Source organism: Thermobia domestica, chromosome 3 (genome assembly GCF_964235325.1).
Source record: "Thermobia domestica chromosome 3, izTheDome1.hap1.1, whole genome shotgun sequence".
In the NCBI taxonomy this organism is placed as follows: Eukaryota; Metazoa; Arthropoda; class Insecta; order Zygentoma; family Lepismatidae; genus Thermobia; species Thermobia domestica.
Genome location: NC_137456.1, coordinates 86,773,081 through 86,789,083, shown reverse-complemented (window position 1 = coordinate 86,789,083; position 16,003 = coordinate 86,773,081). Strand labels below are relative to the sequence as shown.

Here is a 16,003-nt window from a genome sequence, read left to right as displayed (position 1 = left end):
TTATTACATTTGTCTACCTGTAGATGGCAGCACCAGTCATATATTAAAGAGCATTTGGCACTCGCATGCGACAACACATTTTAAATTGTTCTTTTTATTTAAAATAATATTTCTTGGTTCAAGATTTAAAAAAAGAAATTGTTTGTTTCTCTTTAAATTATGTGTATGTTTCTATAACGTATTCTATGATAATAGTGGTACATTTAGGATAGTTTTAAAACATTACATAGACGAAATAACTCTACTGGTTGCGCATCTGTTTTGATTATCTACGGTAACACTAATTACGTGTCTTGTGACGTTTCTGCTTTAAATTATCATTAATTGAGGCCGGAAATGCTGTAAAGATAAGAACGAATAATTAGTGCACTTTGATGAATCTCGTTAAAATTTAAAAAGGTTCGTAAGATAACTACTTAAAAGAATGTTCTTTAATCCTAAGAATGGGCATACTATTTCCTGGAAAATTTTGTTTATATCCGGTTAAACTAACCATATAGATTATTAACTTTATGATAAATGACAATCAGGTTACCATTTTCACAAGTTTAATTCCTGTCTCTTTGTTTAATAGTAGAGCAGCTTATATTTTTGCAATATCATGGTATGGCGTACTATGAACGAAAAAAGGCTTAAATAAAAAGTTGCGACGCTCCGTTTACGTTGTTGATAAATGTTTATGCCGGCGTCATGATTGACTTACAGGAAGGAATAAAATGCAGGGTACTACTGGATATACGGTGTGCACTCACGTAGTACCATTTAAAATAGCACAACTGTACATTGGATTGGCAACACTGCAAATGAAGTATTGCAAAGTAGTGGCAAACAATGTCTCCATGTCGATATTTGTATCGTAAAAAAATCAATTTTTTTAAATCTATTAGTTTGAATGTTAAAGGACATTTCAAGATAGGATTAGGATTAGGAATTAGATTTCTGGGCTCTCGGCATCAATGGCAATGTTTCCCCATCACGTTTGAGACATGGCGTAGCTTGGTGATCGCATTATCCGAGGAAAGAGATGGGAAAACGGATTGCAGAAGGAAAGAAGCTGCCTGGGACTTATACGTTAGGTACCATCTCGCCATTTGCCTGGTGTGAATGGAAAACCTCACTCAGGATAACTGGCCTGAAAAAGTTTTAAAGTTTTTTCGACCGAGTGTCTCAACCTGGAAACGAATCCAGGACCACTCGCATTCTGTTTCAAAATAAATGGTCCACCCTCTCGTCAATGGTTATTAGTTCTAGGTTCAACCCAATGCTATGTGAGTTTGCGGTGGACAACACCATGTCCGTGAGTTTACTATGTTCTCTTGTTTTCTACCACATTCTCATCCCACCGTTATTCCTTTAACTAAAAAATATACAACAGAAGGATTTTTCTTTCTTTCTTTTTTTTTTTCAAGTGACTTCGGGGTTCATTTGTTCATTAGACTCCCATTAAGCTGCTGACGGAAATAACCTGTGAAATTATGAACAAACACAACGTGTAATAAACATTTACACTTTAGCTTTAGCAAACTTCAAAACGCCTCATTTTGTTTTTCCAATTCCTATTCAAGATTTTTACTTAATTAAAAACTAAATAATCATGCAAATTAGAATTATTTAAAATAAGTATAAAATGTGTAATGCACCGGTCTTTTATGATTGTTAGATAACGCAGTATGATACTATTGACCTTATTTTATTTGTGGTACATAAAATAGTTTATGTATACATATATTTGATATACTACATAATACTATTGTAACATTCTTTTTTATTATTGATATAAATTGAGGTATACTTACATATAATATTACATGAATATTGAAAATTTTATAAATTGATTGTATATGAGAGTGCTCCCCATGCTTTTTTTTAAAAAAAAGTCATGCATAAATAGATTTTTAAAAGTAATTCTCTTGACAACAGAATTATTTTTTTTTTACATTTCATTACGATTTGTTTTATTTTTTTAAAGAAAAGCATATTATTAAAAATGTCTTTTTTTTATTGTGCACTTTTTAGTCATTTGTTTCTTTCCTTTCTTACATGCTTGCTGAGAGACTTCACACTATAGTCTACCTGAATGGAAGGTTTAAAAAATACACAAATTATTTTCTTTTTGTGTGGTAAAATGAAGAAATAGGACTGACGTAAGACTAAAAAACAGTAGACACTACAAGTGGTTCGGTATAATCCATCATAATCAATCTCGCTCGTTTTTTTTTTTTTTTTTTAATAATCTTAGACTCATTTCTGCATTTCACTCACAAAAGAATCTCCATTTTGTGCATTTTCATAAAAGCATTAATTTTATTGGAGGGAAGCTCCACTTTACTCGACTTAGGCGTTCGTTTGTCCGGATACTGCTCCGAGGTGCCCGAACCGTTCTTAAGAGTCTTCATCCCGGCGAAATTAAAATACCGCTAATTTTACAGTAATTATGTGATATCTTCAAATAGATAAAAGATAATCGAAATGTGGAACAAGAGCGCCCTAGACAATATTATTTTACCTGAGAAACCGTTATCACGACTCACTTATCTGCTTTCGATTTCGAGCCATTTTGAAAATCGGCATTTATTTTCGCGTTTCTAAACAGCTGAAAACGGAAAGCCACTAGGTGACTTGTGATAACGGTACCTCACGCAAAATAATATTGTCTAGGGCGCTCTTGTTCCATATTTCAATTATCTTTTTATCTATTTGAAGATATCACATAATTACTGTAAAATTAGCGGTATTTTAATTTCTCCGGGATGAAGACTCTTAACCAAATTTGACATGGTGATTCGATCGCGCGCGCTGAGTGTCGTAAGGGGTCACATGTTCTGATCTGACATACCATTGAGGAATAATCACCGAGGAGCGGGATGCCCATAGACTTAATCTTGGAAAAACATTTAGTGCACGAATTCTAATTGTAAACAATGGAAATTACAATTTTTAGCGTTAGAAAGCCCTTTTCGTTTTGTTCTGCGAAGACAGTTTTTCAAAGCCATTATGCTTTTCTCTGATATGCCGAATTGAACTATTTGCATATCGCATTCGTTCGCGAAAGCAATTACTGCTCTAAAAAGTCTATCAATAATCAATAAAGGTTGATTGCTTCGCTTCATATTTGCAATTATCGCATACCAAGTTATTTTTTTACTGTTTATTATATTCTTGAAATTTATCGTTACTTGACAGTATTTTTTTTCGAAAACTACACATGAGAATTTACCGTAAAGCATGTTATCTTGTTCAACACGATGTGATCTATCGGCAGCTCGATATGATATGTCATATTTGAACAGGGTTTTAATTAAACTGCAATTAAAATTTAAGTGTTAATGATATTTCGAGGCTATATCTCGCTAACCATGTAATTTACTGTCGCCTTGCTAATATCATAAGCCTCACAACACGCACGTATAGTCAACACTACAATAGAATCTTGTTAAATACTAATGTCCATTCTTGATTATCTGTGTTAAATAAATATTTTGAGGACTTTGGAATATTTTTTGTTAAATTTATATTGATTTGTATTACTTTTTTAAAAATTTATCTTCTACCTTCAGTGTCAAATTGGTCGGAAATTCCACGGCACATACACTGAATCTAGCGAAGCACACGGTTGAGAAGCATTGCTATAAAATAACCCTTTTTTGCTGTAACTTTTATTGGGGTATTGTTGACACAAAGTACCAAGATGTATCAAAGAGTAAAGCGAATTTTCGATTTACTGAAAAACGTACAGAGATAAATATCTGAAAGTATCATGTGTCATTCGACATAGGAACCGCCGTGGTCCAAATATGCATTTGAACGTGACATCAAATCGTCCATGCCTTTTGCAAAGAAATGTTGATCCTGGTTTCCTAACCATGTAACCGTAGCCTGTAGTGCCTCTTCCGGTGTATCGAAACCCCGCCCACGGAGGTGTTTCTTTAGGACTCCAAACAAATGATAGTTGGAAGCAGCTAATTCAGCGCTGTGCAAAGGATGGCCAGGAATTTCCCAGTTGAAACTCATGTGTATGAGTCCATTGCGTTGCATGTGGTTGTGAGTTATCTTGCAGTAACATCGTCCCCTCCCGTAGTGGCTCTTTTCATTTTCTGACATATTCTGTACAGCTGCTTTTAGACTGTCCATGGTTTGGCAGTGCGTGTTCCCAGTAATACTCGTTCCATTTGTCAGACATTCAACATGAATAACATCCTGACTGCCTCAAACCACAGTAGCCATTGTGTTCTTGGTAGATGTTCTGGTCTTGAATTTCTTGGCCGGCGGTAACGACGAATGTTTCCATGTCGTAGGCTACTCTGGCGTTTTGATTGAGGAGTTCACATTGAAGTTTCATCGTACGTTATGGTACGATAAAGGAATGAATGTATTTTGTGGGCATATCGTGTGAGGAGGGCAGGGAAATGCCCATTCGAAGGCATTTTTGGTCCTTACTCAGATGTTTTCGCACTCAGCATACATACACACACTTTCCTGATGCCAAGTTAGTCATGGACGAAACTCCTCACTGAACCACATGATATTTGCAATGTTATGCAACTTTATTCTTCTGTCTTCACAAATCATCACATCGATGTCACACATATCCCTGTCGATGATGGACGTTGCTGGTCTGCCACGTCTGACATTATTTGTTACATTCCTCTTACCACCTGCGAATGTGTTGCACCACGCATACACTTGTTTCTGTGATATAACACTCTCTTCATAGACCTCCATCAATTGTCGATAAATGCCCGATAGTTTCTGTCCCTTGGTCCGTAAAGACGAATAACACTACGCACCTCCTCCTTAGAGTGATATTCATATTGATGCGCCATCTTTAAATTATTGTAGGTATCAGTCGGGTTGAGGTAGAACACTCTAATTGCCGTCAGACTTCGTTCACCTTGGTATCTGCAACATACAGAAAATAAAAAATAAAAAAAATTAACTGCTCCAAAAAATCTGGGTTTTAGAGACAAAATCACCTTATTTTTCGATACACCTTTGTATATCATATATCGTCTCATGAAATATCGCTGCTGGAAAGGAACGTTAGTGTCCGAAAACGAAAAAAAAAAAAACAATCAAGAAAACAAGTACGTAATCGTGAGGAGACTGAACTAAAAATTTTATTTTATTTTTTACAACCCATATATAGCAAAACGTGGATGTCCCATACTATCTCAGGGCATTCGGGCTCGCAATAAAAACTTGAAGGATAATGGGAATTTCTACGGGATATACGTTGGATTTTAGTGTGATACACCTGTCATACGTGAAGACGAAGAGGTTAGCGGAGGACCGTGGAGCAAGGAAGCTTCTCAGCTGCTGCAAGTGACCTGCCAGTAAGGGCAGAATACCTATGATGACACCTGTCACGGGATAATATTTGCATATCCAAAAGTTGTCTAGTGAATACTGAGAAATGTCTCACAGGAATCCCGTAGGAAGTCCAGTTTCCGAAATATAAATGGATAGAGGTATAATTGGATTTCTGTAGGATATTCACGGAATGTCCACTGAAAAAAAGGGACTCCCGTGGATATTCCGATGTCTAGAACTGACGTTCCTTTGTTGCTAAGAATTGTTCATTTCGGCAATAAGCTATAAATAATTTGCAAAACTAAGAATGTAAGTTTTTATTGATAGAGAATAATGTTTCACTTACTAGTAATCTGCAATTTAAAATCCTATTTATACAGTAATACAAAAGCCAATGCCCTACCCGCACTGGAATACCACTTTTCATGAGAACAGTGAAGTCAGACAGTGTCGGGTTTGGCCCAAGGAAGGATTGATGATCGTTCGTACTTACCAAATAATGTTGTCATTACGGCGTCCACCCAGCGTCGTTAGGGCAATTTAGGAAGTCACCTGAAAGAAAGAAGTAGCAAACTCCAGTCTAGAAAGCTAGTATTAACGGCGAGGGGAGTCGATGTACTAACTGCACATCAGCTGCAAAGCATGAGTAATATAAGTCGGCTGGTAGACCCTGGATCCTAAGGGCGGTTTAATTTTTACCTTATCCTTAAATATTAAAAACGTGTATATACTGTATGTGCGTATACGTGCCTGTCTATTATCACATTTTCACACAGAAATGAGTCACCTAGAGCCACCAAACACGTACCAAAGCTTTTCCCCCTAAATTTTCGATTCGAAGGGTGATTGGGAGGGGATCACATGCTCTCTGGAGGTTTAAAAATATATAGTACCTGAGGATCCCTTCGAGTTAGACAATCCAAAACTACTCTATTATGTTGTAGGTTGCATAGTGTTTCAGTCCGTACAAGGAACGGATACTTCTGCTACTATACGTACAATACAAACCATATCAGTCTGTGCGTTCTTAATTAACACACTAATTCCTAATAGTACACAGTTAAACTAATAGGTGACTGGGATATGCTTTTCTGATGGCAATAGATGCCGCTAGCGTGCAAGCAATTTCCAGGTTTAAAACTATTGTCACGATTTAGTTGCAACAGAAACTGAACTGTTTCAATTTAATTATTTCAAAAAGAGCCGTGATCATATGTATTTACAGTTGAGCTTGAATATTTGTGTACGAGGTGTGTTCAAAAAGAAACACGAACTTTTGAAATTGCGGCTACTGAGCGCATCTAGCGGCGGATTTAGACAACGAATTCCATTTTCTACCAGTGAAGCCATATCTAGCATCTTGGTGCTAGATCTAGCATAATTCACATGCATTTAGCATCTAGCATCTTGACTTTAGCATCTTGGCCAAATCTAGCATAATTTCATTCTTAACCTCCGATGACCAGAAAAAGTACGAAAATTTAGATGATTCAAGGGCCGTCGGGAATTATTCTTCTTAGTTGAAGCGATGGTTGGAACAATGAGACCAGTCAGTATTTCCGCGGTTGTAATTTATTGTTGAATTCAGAGAAATGTTCGAAAACAGCAAAACGTGACTACAAAACATATTTACTTACCCATAGCTTTATTACTGTCAACTGAAACCTGAATGTTTGGTTATCTGGAATGTTTCTATCCCTTTCAATTTATCACTGAAAAAAAGTATAGTTGGGAGAACCAGAATATAGTCAATATAATGACAACTATACGTATAGTTGCGAAAACCATAAAATATATTTGTTTTTTGTATAGTTGCATGAACCATATTTATTGTTATAGGTAGGTGTTTACAAAAGCGCACGATACACAAGCCTGTCAACTCCAAACTGACAACCAACGCTACAGAATTGTGTGTAAGGGTTTCCTAGGAAGGTAGAGTGGGGGAGGTGATTGTTTTCTGAACAGTGTTGCCAATCTGAAAATTTAAAAATTACTGTCGGCTAGTGAGACCGGTGTTTCGGGTTAAGGGTTAAGACAAATCATTATTGACCAAAAATACACATTTAAATTAAATTACAACACTGCTAAATATGAATGAACACACAGTGAACAAAACACAAAAGAACAGAATCTAACCTAATCAACATCGATGTCACTGAACTCGTTGTGATATTGCTGGCATTTATTGCTAGCAGCAGTAAAAATTGAGTGCTTTTTGCTCATGTTTTTCTACAATCTGTATTTTTGGTGTGGTGGTTTTTTAAATGTGTATTTTTGGTCAACAATGATTTGTCTTAACCCTTAACCCGAAACACCGGTCTCACAAGCCGGCAGTAATTTTTAAATTTTCAGATTGGCAACACTGTTCAGAAAACAATCACCTTCCCACTCTACCTTGCTAGGAAACCCTTACACACAATTCTGTAGCGTTGGTTGTCAGTTTGGAGTTGACAGGCTTGTGTATCGTGCGCTTTTGTAAACACTTACCTATAACAATAAATATGGTTCATGTAACTATACAAAAAACAAATATATTTTATGGTTTTCGCAACTATACATATAGTTGTCCCTATATTGACTATATTCTGGTTCTCCCAATTATACTTTTTTTTTTTAGTGTACAACTTGAGAGAGGAGGTATATAAACATCGGGGGATAGCTAGTAATACACTAAAAGAAATGCTTCAGGCCTGTGTCGGAAGCGGCATGTTGTGTATATATTTCTTAAAATGTTATCCATTCATAAAAAATAAATTCGACCTTCCTCTCCTATAATGTGCCATTTACCAATTTATTTCATTATCATTCCTGACAGCGTCATATTAGCTTTGTACATGAATACGGTTGAAAGACTTCATTGAAATAATGAAGATAAGTACGGGCGGGTCTTTAAAATTAGTTAGGAAAGATAATTTGAAAATCTGGTATAATTTACAAGAATCTAGCATAATTCAGACCCGCGTTTGGCATCATCGCGAGTCTCGAGTATGGCAACACTGTTTTCTACGTTTCTCTATGACCGTTAGTTGGCTAGCTACAGCCGTGGAAGTAAACACGTGCACAAGCTGTCCGTCGGATTTAATGATACAGTGACAATGAAAGAGCTTAAAGAACAACATGTGTGTGTGAAATTTTGCTACAAACTTTAAAAAAAAAATAACGTTTAGAGAGATATTTCGTTTATTTTTCAATTCATTCAGATTCTTCTCGTCCAAAAAACAGCACGCTGGTCAAAGATCAAGGTGATGTGGGTTGTGTTTTTTTGATTGGAAAGGCATTATCCATCATGAATTTGTATCACATGGTTAGATGGTAAACAAACAGTTGTACCAGGATATTTTAGCGAGATTGAGGGATGTTGTGCTCAGTAAGAGGCCTGAATTGTGGGAAAACCAGACTTAAATGGCGCGCCGTGCCAATGCGCTTACTCATGCTTCTCTCTTTCATCTGCACTTATCTGGCAAAACATCAGAGCATCGTTGCGCCCCATCCATCCTATTCTCCGAACCTAGCCCCAACAGACTTTTTCCTATTTTCCAAACTTAAAATCACTTTGAAAGAACGTCTTTTCCAAACCATAGAGGAGATTCAAGACAATACGACAAAAAACCTGCGTTCCAGAAGGCTTTCCAAGAATAGCAGAAACGTTGGGAACAGTGGATTGCCAATAAATGGGACTACTTTGAGGGGACAATGCTTAAAATGTTGTATAATGAGCAATTAAAATGTTATAGCGAAAGGACGGTTTCTTTTTGAATTGAACACACCTCGTATATTGTCACAATTAATTTGCATTTTAAACTATATTGTTATCGATTTAATTGTTTGAAACGGTTGATGTTGATACTAAACGTTTAGGTGCTTTGCTATTTATTGTTAATACAAGTAAATAATTATAGCTTCTAATTAAAAAGGATTTTAATCTATAGCACTGCCGAAGGTTCAGGTGCATCAACTAATGTATGTATAACATATCAATCTTTGTATTCTTACAGGAAGAAAATATATGAATAATAAAAATGAAAGTGATATAGGAGAAACCAGGATAAGGAAACATTTTAGCTTTTTTTGTGATGATGCGAGATGATAAACGCTTATTACTATGCAACTACGAAAAAAAAAGTAAATAATGATGTTACATATAACAAAATATTTCTTAAACGTAAGATAAAAGTTTTTAAAAATATAAATCTTTTATAATTATATTCTCAAGTTCCATGCAGTTATCAATTCATAAATTTCTCCTCTCACTCTTTGTGAAAAGTCGCCGACTGACTGATTCCATCGCAGAAGAAAGTATTTATCAGGGTTGCCACACTCGAGAACAGCGATGATGCCAAACACGGGTCTGAATTATGCTAAATTTTTGTAAATTATGCCAGATTTTCAAAATTATCTTTCCTAACTAATTTTAAAGACCCGCCCGTACTTATCTTCATTATTTTAATGAAGTGTTTCAACTGTGTTCATGTACCAAGCTAATATGACACTGTCAGGAATGATAATGAAATAAATTGGTAAATGGCACATTATAGGGGAGGAAGGTCGAATTTATATTTTATGAATGGATGATATTTTAAGAAATATATACATAACATGCCGCTTCCGACACAGGCCCGAAGCATTTCTTTTAGTGTATTGCTACCTGTCCCCTGACGTTTATATTCCTCCCCTCTTAAGTTGTAAATTGAAAGGGACAGAAACATCCCAGATAACAAAACATTCAGGTTTCAGTTAACAGTAATAAAACTATTGGTAAGTAAATATGTTTTGTAGAGTCAGGTTTTGCTATTTTTGAACATTTCTCTGAATTAAACAATAAATTAAAACCGCGGAAATACTGACTGGTCTCATTGTTCCAAGCATCACTTCAACTAAAAAGAATAATTCCCGACGGTGAATCATCTACATTTTCGTTCTTTTTCTGTTCATCAGAGGGAAGAATGAAATTATGCTAAAGTCATAGATTTGGCCAAAATGCTAAAGTCAAGATGCTAGATGCTAAATGCATGTGAATTATGCTAGATCTAGCACCAAGATGCTAGATATGGCTTCACTGGTATTTATTCTATGAACCGTAAAAAAAAAAAAAAAAAAAAAAAAAAAAAAAAAACTTCATTGTTTAATTATTATCGCACCACCTTACGACCTATCTTGTGACTTTATCACAATAACTTTCTCAACACATATTTGTTTTCTTTTATTACATCGAAGGACTTGAAATTGTCTTTATTTTTTTAAGGGCATTGGAACCAGGCTTTCGTCGGGATAAGCGCGATGTATCAGAAGACAAATACTAACTTTGTCTTACTAAATGTTGGTGTATTTTCAAACATTAACCCAGAAGTTAGCAATACACAGTATCTGGACATTCCACTAGATCGAAAGCCAAATTGAGATGTTTATTCCCCAACTAATGTGGTACCGGTCAGATTACTATAAACGATAATGCTTTGGATTTATATTTTTTTAATTTTTCACATTATATGATTCCACCAAGTACTAGATGAATCTTTGTCTTTGCTCATTGACTAACGTTTGTCACTGAAAGCGTGATTCAGCTAGTTGAATAGTTATAGCGCATTTGGATCTTCAACACTCACACCACACTGTATGTGTTACAGATTTTGTACGCCACAGTCTACCTTTTGACAAACTTGCGTACTCTTTTATTATTAGTATTATTAATCATTGTGTTATGACTTGGGAGTGTGTGTATGATTCTGTGCATTATTCCTAGGTAGTCTTGAATTTGGCGGGGAGGCGGGAAAATAGGTACTTTCACCGCATTCCCTTACCAAGAGGTGTTTCTACATCATTATGACTTCTTTTCATTATCCTAACAATATATTCTATATCCTTCACTTTTCAACTCCTCATTACCTCCAAATCTAACTTCACTAACTCCTAACACTTCTTCTTTAAGATTTTCTAATTTCTTTCCGTGTAACATGGTACGTATGTTCCATGTCTCTATCCTAAACTTTTTAGTCTTGCTTTCTTCCTTTCTCTATCTATCTTTCCACATTGTTACTTTCTCGTCCAGTAGTCCTTCCCAAGAAACCCCTCTGCCGGAGATTCGAATGCGTTGATATTTTACCTCTGGAACTATATTTTGACCTGCGAATGAGTGTGTACATTAATGTATTCTCTTTCGACTATCAGAAAACTAAGGAAAAATAGAAAAAATGAAATGAGATATTTCAACTTAACGTCTCACGATTATACCCTCTAGGTTATAGGAGATAAAAGGGAAATCCAACCGCCATGTCTGCGACTAATGTCCAAGTTTCCGTACTAGTATTATGATTTCTGCCCACTTGGATATTGGAGAACTGCTGTCTTCTTTCAGAACACTCTTCGTCTGGCTGCTCTCTTTAGGCCAATTTGTAGGGATGACCTTTCTAGTAGTGAAATAGTTTTAAATATCACTGTTGCACGCAATGCTTTCCACTCAACACATAGTTATCTTCGGGAAAGTAAACATTCTTAAGAAAAAAATAATTTTTAATTTATCTGTATATGTAACAATCAGGGAGTCCGGCGGCGAACCGAACTCAAAAGCTTCCGGTATGCATATTTTGGTCCCTGACCGTGCTCGGCCACCAAATATGGCTACTTACCCAGCAAAGTCGTATGTTTCAATCCGGCCAGAAGTTACCTCGAAATAAATTACCACATACGCAAACAAGCACATAAACCTGGACTGAAACTATAAGCTCCCGCATGCTTACGCTAACAATATATTGGTTGATTATTAAAAAATATAGATGATGTTTCAAAGAGAATTGTCCGATTTAAAATTTAAAAAGCATACATAGCATAGAACATAGACACTTTACATTAATTTTATATTACAAAGCAAATTATTATTATTATTATTATTATTATTATTATTATTATTATTATTATTATTATTATTATTATTATTATTATTATTACAAATCAAATCATAGGTGCTCAATATAGGCCCCTTGAGACACATGGTATGTCCATACGTGCAGAACTTTGTGGAATGTACTCCACATTTTCTTTTCTGACACGCGGGAATGACAACTGGATTTCCCTTCACACAAACAATTCATATTTTGAAATTGTTTATACCATTGTCTAATACTAAGCCAGTGGTTCTCAACCTAATTTCTATCACGATCCCGTTTTATCACATCCTCTTACCAGTGACTCCCTTATAATTTCTGGTTTGTATTAAGCTTGTGTGGGATTTTTAATATACCTATTGCGGAGATCTCATGATATCCATCTATTTCTATGATAGTAGAATCCATTTCTTGTATATAGTGGATATAACTTCCCTAAAAGTATATGGATTAAAACCAAATTTGGTCAATTCATTCATATTACAAATATCGAATCCGATCTATCATATACTGTTTCAGTGGCCGTTTGAAAATTTGAAACTTCATAATTTCCTTAATTTTTGATCATATGATAAGAAAATAAAGCGATTTCTAATTTTGGTTTAAAAAAACTTAGACGATTGTTAAAACAGATATTGAGTATTTTAATTTTCCAGAGGCCGCCACTTTGAGTTATCTCATAGAAATATTGTTGTGAATTTGGTACATTGTTATGTATGTGTTCAGTATTACCAAAAACGGTTAAAAGCAGTTTGTCTTTCTTCCATTGTAAGCATTAAAGCAGATACAAGAAATCTCTTCCGCTTATCTTTGTGACCCCCCAGGTTGAGAAACTCTGCTCTAGGCAATAGAAACATTAACGCCCGGGTATTATCAACAAAATTCACTCTGAACAGTTTTTACAGACTTACACTCTGAACAGTTTTCGCGAAGTATAAAACACAAAATGATCTCTGCTGTGCAGTCACCATCCTGACAAACCTGACTGATGAAGAAAGAGCGCTACTGCAAACTATCGGCAACATCATTAAACGTAAGAATTCCTTCCTTCATTATTGGTTCAAAATGGATTAAAAAACTACATAGTTACAATTGTTGGAAAGCGGATGGTTCTTTTTGGAATACACTGTATTTCAATGATGATTGGTATGCAGATTATTGGAAACTTAAAAACATTAGAAATAAAACTAACAATGACTTATGAGTTAGAGCAGAATTTATTATTAATATTGTTTTGTTTGTTTCTTTTGTAGAATCTGTGAAGAGCTGTGGAAGTTCTTTGTCTTCAGTGGCGTCGTCAGCCAGTCTAGAAGTCCGCGGGTTCAAAACCGAGAGGTCAAGACCACACAGAGGAAAGGCGTCATCATTGTCTGGGTCAGAGATAAAAGAATGTCGGGATCCAGTAGACATTATGGGAGCCATGGAAGTAAAGGTGATAAATATCTTGTATTCAGGTTAGATTGGGATAGCAAACGTATGCAAGTTAATATAGAGGTTTTGTTGCGAATTTGCATTTTAAAATTTCTACATTACAATTTCCATAGTCTCGTGTTTCTTTTAAAAAATAGTTTTAATGAAAAACTAAAAATGACAGAAAACGTAAAAAATGACAGATCTGTGTTAAAAAAGAAGGAAATGATCCTTTACGGGATGAGTGGAAACCAAATTACTTTTAGTGTGGACGAGGAATAAAAGTAATGTATGTACTTTTGTGAGAATTACTAGCAGTTAATACGAGGTGGAACTTTGTACAAGAAATATTTGAGTATCCTAAGAATGGTCATGTGCAAATATATGACGGTTGATTCATAGATAATGTTGGACATTAAGGGAGAAATGAACTTTCCGACTTACATGTTTTTAGCATCAAAACAAACCTAATGAATTTATTTAGTAGCTGATTCAGGCCTGACTAAACGCGTAGGCTAAGTAGGCTAAAGCCTGGGACAGCATACAGCCTAGAGAGTGTATTTGGCTTCCTTCCTTATATATTACAGAATATATTAATTTATAGTATTTTACAAGAAATTTCCCTTTTATGCTTTTCTGCATTATTATTATTTTATTTATTTTATTTTATTTTATTTTATTTTATTTTATTTTTTTTATATTTTATTTTATTTTATTTTATTTTATTTTATTTTCTCGAGCAATCCTAGCGTTTAATAGTTGTTCAGACATTTCACTAATCTCATTTTGGGCACATGTCGCGCAAATTAGTTCATAGACGAACATCAGAAGCAACTCTGCTCGCATGCCTGATATTTGCCTTTCTCATAGATTCCATGACGCCATTTGCATTTAATTCGATCTATCTCGTCTTTATGTTTGCCATCATTCGAGGCTGCTGGAGATGTTGACGATGTTCCTTAAGAATTGTTTGAATGCTTATGTTGACAACAGCATGAAGTAGAAGGTGAAGCTGCCACCAATGCCTTGGATTCGCTTTGTGTTGAAGTGCAAGACTTCACGGGACTATAAGAAGTATGGGAGGAACCTACTGATCTCATTACACTGGATGTATGCATATCTTCTGTTTCATTGTGCTTGGTACGAAAAACATTTAGCTGCACTTCTATTTGTTCAACTGCCATACTGTAGCGATCTCAATGGCCTGCTGAACGGTGGCGTTTCTTGCGGCTAGTAATTGTGTCTCTACTGATTTGCTTTTTACGCCAAACACAAATTGATCCCTCAATGAATGATCCAGTTATCGAACTTGCAAAACGAAGCCTGATTCCTAAGGTTATTTACAAACTGACTGATAGTGAAAAGTCAGTTGCTTTAATTTGTGAAAGATATTGTGTTCTGGCATTTAATTCCTCTTAATCCATAGTACTCAAGCATTAACATTTTAAAGCTTAGCATTAACTTCTTGCTGGTAGGCAAAGCTGGAAAGCATATGTTTCTTATCTTCTAATAAGTGTTTGCTTCCATGACTGAAATAAGCGTATATTTTCCTTTCAGCTGGAATTTGATTCACATCACACATTTGTTCGAAGTTTTCTAGATAAGCCTAAAGCTGCAGCTAGTTTTCCTCATCGTCCAAAGTTTCAACATTTGATGGAGTAGTCATGCTTATAATTGTCATGAGCCTACGATTTGTTTTATGCGGCAATCTGTTAGAAAAAAAAACTTTAAATGTGGATGTGGATTTACTCAAAACTAATTTGCACCTCAAATCAATCTTTACTGAACTGCTAAACAATTATTTAAAAATTCTTTACCATAAGCAATCATAATTACAAGAACTTATTAGTTAATATTCAACCTCTTCTAGAGTATGCCTCAAGCAATAGTTGTACTTAATCATCTTCATTAATTATTTTAATATTGCACCAACATTATATAAAGCCACATACAGTTTATACTTTACTCATTCCCGGTAAACAACTGATAACCTCAATTATTTAAACATCTCATACAAATTCCATTATAAACTGAAAATTAGTAAGAGACTATTCAATAAAAAGAAATTGCAACTAACATCTGGACATGAGTAAGTTTTGTTCAATTTTGTGCCCTTCATTTGCACTCTGAACAGAAACTGAACAATTTCCTGTATATTTATTCCTTATCTAGGCCTTTTCAAGTAAATCTTAATCCCATCATACGCACTCTAACAGATATTTGTACACTTCGGTTCGATTGCCGGTGTGAACTCATGTAGTTCGGATGCCAAGCTGTAGGTCTGCGTCTCACATAGCCTCGCTTCTGAAAGTAACAATAAACTCCAAATCAATCAATCAAGATAATTTGCACAGTTTCATGTATTCATTTTTTTAAATGTAACTTTGTTCCCATTTGATGATGAG

The 16,003-nt window shown here is 35.2% G+C and overlaps 1 protein-coding gene across 1 annotated transcript in view; it reads left to right on the top strand.

Annotated features, from left to right (window-relative positions):
* The window catches only part of LOC145680577 (uncharacterized), a 264,515-nt gene that overhangs the window by 198,286 nt on the left and 50,226 nt on the right, over window positions 1-16,003 (top strand). The window contains exon 3 of the mRNA XM_081751222.1: window positions 13,442-13,620. Coding sequence (XP_081607348.1) covers window positions 13,442-13,620 — 179 coding nt within the window. The remainder of the gene's footprint in view (window positions 1-13,441; window positions 13,621-16,003) is intronic.